This window comes from Myotis davidii, unplaced genomic scaffold (assembly GCF_000327345.1).
Source record: "Myotis davidii unplaced genomic scaffold, ASM32734v1 scaffold332, whole genome shotgun sequence".
Classification (NCBI taxonomy): domain Eukaryota; kingdom Metazoa; phylum Chordata; class Mammalia; order Chiroptera; family Vespertilionidae; genus Myotis; species Myotis davidii.
In genome coordinates, this window is record NW_006285779.1 from 4,553,339 (window position 1) to 4,562,940 (window position 9,602).

Genomic DNA, 9,602 nt, shown 5'->3' on the forward strand with positions numbered 1-9,602 from the left:
TATTGTTCTCTCCCCCCTTTTTAAATTCCTCACCCAAGGATACATTTCTATAGATACTTAGAGAGAGAGAGATAAACATCAATCAGTTGCCTTCTGCACACATCCCGACCCAGGATTGAACCCCTGACTGGGAATCGAACCTGCCACCTTTTGGTGTATTTGATGATGCTCCAACCAACTGAGTCACACCAGCTAGGGCTGTTGAAGCCCTTTTTATATAGGCTGAGACAAATGTAGGTTTACAGTTGTGAGTACGTGAAACACAGTTTATTTTTGTATTATTATTTATTAATTATTGTAGTTTTCATGCAGACAACTGTAAGCCTACTTTTGATCCACTCTGTATAAATTTATGACTACAAAAGTATCTTCCCTTCCCTGATTGTAAACTCCGAGGTTTGAGCTGTCTTACCCCTCTTTGTACTCCTAATACGTTCTTAGCATAGGACTTGGTATATTGCATTTAGCATATTGTAGGTGTTCAGTATGTATTTATTGAATGGACGATTGAAGCTCTGGACTAAGATAATGACAATGGAAATAAAAAGGACAGGATGGATGTGCGAGATGTTTTGAAAAAGGGATTGATGTCACTTGGGGATTGGAGGGGAGGTTTTTGATTCTTAGTGACCAGGTTGGTGAATGACCGATCCACAATATTTGGGAAGTGAGGAGAAGCTGGTTCAGTTTTGGAGGAAAAGATAAGGTAAACGTTAGGTAGGGTGAGTTGAAGGTGTTGGTGAGACGGGTGAAGTTGCCCCTGGTCAGTAATAGTTCACATGCACTGAACCTGTCAGGTAGCCTCAGGAAGACTTGATCACATGTCTGCGTGATCCAGGAAGACCTGGCAGGCCTCCTCATGTTTCCTGAATTGCATTAATGTTTATCTCTTGTTTGCAGGTTGGCTTGTGGAGATGTTGAAGGAAAGTTTGATGTTTTATTCAATAGAGTTCGAGCAATTCAGAAGAAAAGTGGAAACTTTGACGTAAGATGTTTCCTTTTTCTGATTTAATTTTACTGTCAACATACAAAAATAAAGTTTGGGCTCCTTTATTCATTTCTTGATTTAACTCATACTCCTTTTTTTTTTTTTTTTGTTAGATTGGGTACCTTTTGTGAGCATAGGAACTTAGTAGCTGCAGAGCAGTGGGAGAAGGAGAACTGTTTACCTTTTTATGCTTTTAAAATTTCAATCTCTTTATTAATGTACACACATATGAAAACAGACTAGCAGAACATCTCTAAATCATTCCTTTTTCCTTTTTATTGAATTTATTAACAGAATTATACAGGTTTCAGGTATACAATTCCACAACACATCATCTGTACACTACTGTATTGTGTGTTCACCACCCCAAGTGAGGTCTCCGTCCATCTCCATTTACCTCCCTATACATTCCTCCCCCCACCTAAGTAATTCTGACCACTGGGTTGGGAAGCACAGATGTATTTCATGAGTATATGGTGTAGATTAAGTCAGATAACATGAGCAAGTGCTTCACAAACCAAAGAGCCTTAAATGTTATGTGTGGTTGCCAACTAGACTGTAAACTCCTAGCGTACAGGAGAGTATTCTCGGTATGGGTATTATCTGCTGATTGGGTTAAAGGCTGAGTAAAGACCACAGGCAGCACATGTGCTTTTTATGCCCTGTATTTCTCAAGGTGTCTAATATTTAAAGTTTTATTTTTCACAGAGGATTCTTCAAGGTTGATTTCTCCATCTTTCCCTGAACCCCCTCTTCCCCATTCCCAACTTGAATTTGACTGTCACTAAGACAAAATGTAGTAATTTATACAACTGTTACTAAACAATTATGTATTGAAATTCTGCAAGTTGATTAAGGAAAAAAAAACCTGGTTTGAAACCATTACTTAGGATAATTAGCTAAGTAATGTTACTACCAATTATGTACCATTTGATATAAAAAAACTCATATATCTGTTTAAAAAACTCATTTTAGCTGCTGTTGTGTGTAGGAAATTTCTTTGGCTCCACTCCAGATGCTGAATGGGAGGAGTATAAAACTGGCATCAAAAAAGGTATAGAAATTCTTTTTATTTATCAAATGATTTCTAACAAAGTTTTAAGACTACACAGTCTCTTTTGGGTTGTTTTCACAAATGTTAGTTATTTAAGAATTTCCCTTTGAGCTCTGCATTGAGCTGATTCACATTTTGAATTTGGTTGGATTTAGTTCCAGAAAAATCATTCTTTTTCAAGTAGGCCAGAATTGAATAAATGAAATCATATGTGTTCTTTCCTTTTTCCAGTATCAGTATGTGTGTTTTTTAAGCTTCTTAGGGACTATTTTTTCCCAAGTATACATTGACCATCCTCTTTAAGATTTCACTTCATCATCCTAGTGATACCATTTAATAATCAGGCCCCAAGGCTGGGTGTAGGATATGCTAACTGGTGGTCATATTCCACATGTAGGATTGCAGACTCTTTACTTTTGCTCTGATTATTTTTCCTATGTGGAAGCATTGCTCAAGTTCCAAAGCAGACCTGGTAACTCTGTGGTGCCATGCCTGTTTCTCTCACTAGCTCCTATTCAGACATATGTGCTAGGTGCCAATAACCAGGAAACAGTAAAATATTTCCAAGATGCTGATGGCTGTGAATTAGCTGAGAACATTACTTATCTGGGTAAGTTGGTATTTTTTTGTGTTTGTAGTGAACATAATAAAGTCTCCTAGGAAATTTGTGGCTAGATTCTTCTGCTATTACTGCCTGACAGAATGGGGGTGAGGGGGGTTCTTTCCCAAAGTCTGTGTCTATACCCTTAAGACTAAGACTATAGTAATTACAGGAATGTTGGGAGAGGTAAGGGTATTATCTAGTTCAGACCTTTGTGGTCTGTTCCACCTCCCTCAAATCTTGTGTTCCCACAACCAAATACGTACTCTTTCAGCCAAACAGAGGAATAAATTACTTGACTATGTATAGAGAGAGTAAAGTATAAATTATGTTTAAAATAATCCATGTATGTGGTCTCACCATATAACATACGGCTTACTTTACAGATTCCTTAGTAGCTATAGCTCTGGGTCTCACTGAGTTTTTGAAACTGAAGCTTTTAGTGCCGATCCTTGGGGTTTTCACTTCCTTTGTCCTTTTTCTGGTTCCAGGTCCACTGCTTAGTTTCACCTTAAAGTTGTTTCCTCCCACCCCCCTGCATCTCATTTAGTGGCTTTTCAGTGTCGGGCTATTTTGTTTTCTCTTCACTAGTTGTCAGTCCAAAGCCTCTTGGATCATTCAGCTCATTTTTTCCCTCTAAAATAGCTCCACTGCTCTTCACATTTCCTCTTTCTTGGTCTCTCATTTCTCTTCTACATTTTCTTTGTTGTTAATGCCCTTCTCCCTCCCACCATAATCCATTTGGCCTTTATTTGATTCCCTACATCTGACTATGACCGTCTTGTAAGCAAGCTCATCTTGTTTCAATCATAAGAGATTCTTTTAGGCAAAAAATTGAGGGACAGATTTTTATTTGTTGATTTTAACCGCCATTGTGAGAAATACATTTTGAGATCCTTTTTGCTGGGGTCCGACCCCAGCGGGTCCAGGGGTTCCCAAAGGTGTGGACGGAGTCGGCGAAGAAGGAATGACACGGAGACAGCATTCAGTTATCAGCAGCCTAGGCAGGATCTCTAGCCAAGTTCTAGTCAGGATCTCCAGCCAGGTTCTGTGGCCATGTTCTCTCGGTAGGTTCTCCAGCCAGGTTCGGTCGCCAGGTTCTGTAGCCGGGTTCTCTTGCCAATTTCTGTAGTCAGGTTCAGTCCAGGATCTTTTGCCATGTTCTCTCCAGCGAAATTCTAGGTTCTGTGTAGGTCCTGTCTGCTAAGTTCTGTGTTCTAAGGTCTGTCTTCTGAGGTCTGTCGCTAAGTTCTGTCTCTTGTTGTCTTGTTGCATCTGTATTTATACCAGTTGATTCTAATCCTATCAATCTCTATTCCAAAGGTTAGGGCGTTTCTTATCTCCATTCCAGGGAGTAAAGATTATGTACTTAAGCATGATTGTTCATAGTTAAAGTGATTAATTACCCGCCTGGCAGTTAAGAGGTTTTATTCCCTCCCTAACTTCAGGGGAAAATCCCTATCTGGGGAAACAACCTTTCTCAGAGAGGTGACCTTGGTTAAAACACATAGTGCCAAGAAGGTGAGCAAACATATTAAGAACAGTATGCCATATATGCCAGGTCCCTTGAAACAGCAAGGATGGACCAGCTCCCAGCACCTTTTGTTGTAGCTCTTACTTTGGGCCTGAGTTATGGCAATTCTCACTGTAGTTATTAGATTTGGATTAAGACCACTGCCGTAGATATTTATGACAGCCAGTTTACCATATGAAGTTAGTGCCAAGAGTGGAAAGAGCAGCTGAGGTATTTAGGTTATTTCTGTGAAAGAGAGTTTTTGAGATCCAGTAGGAGGAACAAACAATGAACTTAATAGTGAACATGTGATACTGAGCTTGAGGTGCTGGCAGAACATCCAACTTATAGTGGGACGTGATCTTTCTAGAGTTTATAAATGAGGTCAGTGTTGGAGAGTATAGGTTTTGGGGAGCTGGTCCCACAAAGATGAGAAATAAAGCTGAGAAGAGGATCAAATTGTTAAGAAATATGAAAAGGGGCTGTAACTGGTTTGGCTCAGTGGATAGAGCGTCGGCCTGCGGACTGAAAGGTCCCAGGTTCGATTCCGGTCAAGGGCATGTACCTGGGTTGCGGGCACATCTCCAGTGGGGAGTGTGCAGGAGGCAGCTGATCGATGTTTCTCTCTCATCGATGTTTCTAACTCTCCATCTCGCTCCCTTCCTCTCTGTAAAAAAATCAATAAAATACATTTAAAAAAAATATGAGAAGGGAAGCAGGCAGATGATAGTTTCTTGTGGTCATATATCTTCACTTAGAAGGCAGGCAGACAGAGGTGAAAGTAATTACAGGTGTGTTGGGAGAGGTACAGATAGTATCTTTCATAGAGTAAGTGAAGAGAGAATAGTTTCAGGAGTAGAGATGATTGGTGATTAGTGACCTTTAAGAGAATGGTGGGAGAGGGAAACTAGATTGCAGTCGGTTAAGCAGCTAATTAAGAGGTAAAGCACTTCAAGGTTGAGAACCACTGACTTAGGACGAACTACTCTTCTGAAAAATGTGAAACTGAAGAGGAAAAGGTTTCTTTATCAGTTAGTATGTGTGTTTATTAATTAGTATGTGCCTTTATTAGTATGTATATTAATTAGTATACTTAATATTCTATTTCCTGAATGGAAAGAGCCAGTTGAGAAGAAGAGACTTAGTAGATAAAAGGAAGGTGAAAACTGATGGAGCAAGGTCTTGAAGGCACATCCAAGGAATAAATTTAGAAGAGTCGCTAATTTTTCCCCAATAGCTGCTCTTTTGAGACGTTTTCCTGCATGAAGAGTACATCTGTTCTAGACTATACCTTCCTCAGAACTGCAGATATCTTTTTCTTTTCATCATCTGTCATTATGTCCAGGTGTCTGGCTTCCTTTTAATCTATGCAGAATCTCCTCTAGGAAGCAGGAAGCCTTTGGCTTCCCACCTTTTTTCGTTAGCACCTGGGTAAACAGACTTACCAGTGGGCTCCAGCAGCTGCTCTTACTGCTCTTACTGAACAGGAGCACCTTGTAGCCATCCGACACTGAGACCCAGCAGCCAGAAGGGGCTCTAGGGCTTTACAGTAGACATGGAAGGCATGGAGGTAGCAGAATCGTGGCGTGGGGAGAGATTTATCCCCATAATGACATTTCATTTTGCAGTTTTGACTAAAACTTGTCCATTTTTCTTTGAACCCAGGGCGGAAAGGTGTCTTCACTGGAACCTCGGGGCTGCAGATTGTGTACCTCAGTGGGACAGAGTCCTTGAATGAGCCAGTCCCAGGTTACAGTTTTAGTTCCAAGGATGTCTCTTCCCTGAGAACAATGCTGTGTTCGACCCCTCAGTTTAAGGGTGTTGATATCCTGCTCACATCCCCATGGCCCAAGTATGTGGGGAACTTTGGGAATTCTTCTGTGAGTAATGCTTGTTCAGTTGGAATTTCTAAAAGCAAATGGCTTCATTTGGGCTTTTTCTGCTCTTTATATTAAGTGTTTTAACTCTTAATATAACTCTTAATTTTTTTGTGAATTTTTTCAGGATACTTAAAGCTATATTAATTGACCAAAGCAAAAGTCTATCTTATGAAAGTTTGATTCACAGTTGAGATTGCTGAAATCTTAATTATAAATGAATGGTTCTTTAAATTATATACTCTGTTTCAGGTGCCCTCTTTCAAGCTTCCTCTTAATATGTTTTGAGGGTTCACTAATTTTCAGTGAAAAGATTTACAACAAGTGGCAGCTCAGCAGTTGTATTGTCTTCCCTTCCATTCCAGGTTATAGCTTTTTGGCTATCAAAATATTTTTTTAGATGGACTTATTATGGGATCAAAGGTAGTGATCTAAAGACCTAAAGTTAGGAAAAGATATGTTGAAAACTTGGTACTTCTCTCAAGTGAAAGCTTTTTAAAAATGTTATTTTATTTTATGTGAAAGCTTTAATGTTGAGATGCACTGGAGTTCACCATAGCATTTTTGTAAGCAATCTAAAGCGTGTGTACATCAGGTTGGTGAATGACAGCTACCGGGAAATATTATATTGCTGGAAATCAGCCTAAGGAAGACCTGGAAGGTTGTGTGTGAGGACAGAAATCATCAGCTGAGCTTCAGTGAAGGGAAATGATCCAGAAAAGGGTCTTGTAGAGCACTCTCTGCCGCTTTAGCACAATGTGTCTATGACCAAAAAGGCCAACAGGATACCAGGCATTGTCAGGAAGGATGCTGACGGCAAAAGGACAATGCTCTCTCCCTTCCACAAATCCAGGGTTATTCTTCACCTGGAACTCAAGGGGCAGTGCTGATTACAGCATAGAGAAGATACAGCGAAGCTAGGGAGGATCTAGAGGACTATTAAGCTGATGATAGAAGGGAGAAAGACACATGTGATGCTCTGTAAGGAAGGAGAAGAAAGAGGCTCCTTCATTTTTGGGGTGCTAAAAAAGATTTTGATTCAAGTTTATAAATAACCATAAACGATACTTATAGGGAAGAAAATATAGTTTACCAGTTGCTAAGATACCACAGCTAACCTCAAGGCCAATTCCCTGCCCCTCAGTAGAAACCTGAAGGAGGCAAACATAAAAACAAAAAGGAGTTCTTGCTTTACTTAGTGGAAAATTAACTTTGGTAATTGATTTCCAGCTAATATCTTTACATTATGGATGAGAGATCACATAATTTGTTGTTAATTGAAGCTAGGGATTTTCTGGGAACGACCCTAACTTTTGGCAGACTTTGTAACAATGGCATGATGTGCTCGTCCACAAACGACACCTTCCTAAACTGAAGCAAAATAAAGGATTGCATGCTTATATGATGAAGTCCTTGAATATTTCATCCCAAGTATTCTGTAGGTTCTAGGGACTCTGAAAGCTAGCTTTAGTTCTATTTTGTGCATTGACTATCTGCATTGTCATAACTATAGGTGCACAACAAAGCGAATTATAGAAGTATAGTGGGCTTCAGACAGAGAGCTTACTTTCCAAGGAAGATTTTTTGTTTTTAATCCTCTCTCTAGGATATTTTTCCATTGACTTTTAGAGAGAGAAAGAAACATTGATTGGTTGCCACCCTCACACCCTGACCCAGGCCAGGGATTGAGCCTACCACCAAGATATGTGCCCTTGACCAGGAATTGAACCCTGACCGTTTGGTCCATGGGCTAATGCTCTACCCACTGAACCACATTGGCAAGGGCCCCCAAAATATTTTAAGAGGTTTAATAACCCTGTTTTGGGTATTAGCATGGAGAACTGGCTTTTTAACCTCTGGCTCCTAACAGTTGTTTCTGTTTCTGCATTCATAGTAACCCAGTTCCATTTTTATGTTTGAGATTTCTTTGACTTCCATAGCATAGAATTTACTATGCAAATTCTACTGCCAACATTTATATCCACATGCAAATTTCAAAGTGTCTTGTTATTTCTTTGCATTTCTTGGTTACTCTTGGGTCTGTTAAGATGACTGAGTTTCTGTTTACTAGGGAGAGGTGGATACCAAAAAATGTGGCTCTGCTTTGGTCTCCAATCTTGCCACAGGCTTGAAACCAAGATATCATTTTGCTGCTCTGGAAAAGACCTATTACGAGAGGCTTCCATATCGGTGAGTAGCATTTCATTCTTTTTGACTTTTTGAAGAATTGACCTTGGATCTTTTGTGTTAACTTCTTATGTTCATTTCAGCCTTATAATATCTTGGGGTTTTTTAGTTACTCAGGCACTGAATGAGTGATTCTCAAAGTATTCAACTTTTCTGAGTTTGTTTCCTAATAAGGGATTCCACTATATAGAGCCCTTTAAAGGTCTGAGGGTCTGAAGTTACAATGCTGTGTAATCATCATAGCTTGATGTAACAGTAATTCCTATTTCGATCAGGTCAAACCGTACTCTTCGTATAATCTTAATCTTAATATAATTACTTTAGAAGTATTTCAATTTGAGAATCAAGAACTTGCTTCAATTTATTTATGCTTTTAGTTTGAGTTTAAAGGTGGAGTTTTTTAAGGATGTATTGCAGAGAAAATAAGCCCATTGATTTATAAGTGGTAGAGCTAAGTAAAGTTAACTCTGAATCATCTTCACTGTATAAGGCATGGGTAATCCCTAAAATAATTTATTAAAATAATTTTTTACACGAAAGTAATATATATGTTGTTGAAAGTTCAAAAAATAGAGCTGAGGAAAAGAAGAAAATAACCTGCCTTTTCCCCAGATTGTGGTGATAGTTACATTGCTCTCTGAATATACTAAAAATTATTAAATTGTATACTTTAAATAATATAGTATTTGAATTAAATCTTAATAAAACTGTAATTTTTTAAACCAGAGCTGTAACAAAAACCCTTATAATTATCATAATACAAATACTAGTATAGCTAAATCTCCACTAACATTTGCACCTAGAATTATGTCAGTCCATGCTTTGCATCCCTGTATTGTGAGTCTTATGTTTCCTCCTTTGAAGAGCTATTATGATTAAAAACACCATTCGGGGGTAGCATTCTGCATCAATCATTTTTTATTTTTTAATATATTTTTATTGATTTCAGAGAGGAGGGGAAAGGGAGAAAGATAGAAACAGCAGTGATGAAAGAGAATCACTGATTGGCTGCCTCCTGCACTCTCTCTACTGGGGACTGGGCTCTCATCTCAGGCATGTGCCCTGACCAGGAATCGAACATGTGACCTCCCGGTTCCTAGGCTGACACTCAACCACTGAGTCATGCTGGCTGGGCTGCATCAATCATTTTTATTTTAAAGTAATGAGGGAAATATCTTCCCAACTTTTTTAGGTGTACTTGCAGTTTGCCTGTGGTGTTAGTTTTCTATTGCTACTATACCAAATTACCACAAACTTTATAGCTTAAAACAATACATATTATTATCATACAGTTCTGTAGGTCAGAAGTTTGACACAGGTCTCTTTGGGCTAAAATCAAGTGTTGACCAAGTTGTATTCGTTTCTAGAGGCCCTAGTGGGCA

General features: G+C 39.0%; 1 protein-coding gene across 1 annotated transcript in view; it reads left to right on the forward strand.

Moving 5' to 3' along the window:
• Positions 1-9,602, forward strand: part of CWF19L1 (CWF19-like 1, cell cycle control (S. pombe)) — a 25,307-nt gene that overhangs the window by 2,230 nt on the left and 13,475 nt on the right. Inside the window, exons 2-6 of the mRNA XM_006756558.2 lie at positions 901-985; positions 1,964-2,042; positions 2,551-2,652; positions 5,822-6,036; positions 8,105-8,223. Of these exons, the coding sequence (XP_006756621.1) occupies positions 901-985; positions 1,964-2,042; positions 2,551-2,652; positions 5,822-6,036; positions 8,105-8,223 (600 nt within the window). The remainder of the gene's footprint in view (positions 1-900; positions 986-1,963; positions 2,043-2,550; positions 2,653-5,821; positions 6,037-8,104; positions 8,224-9,602) is intronic.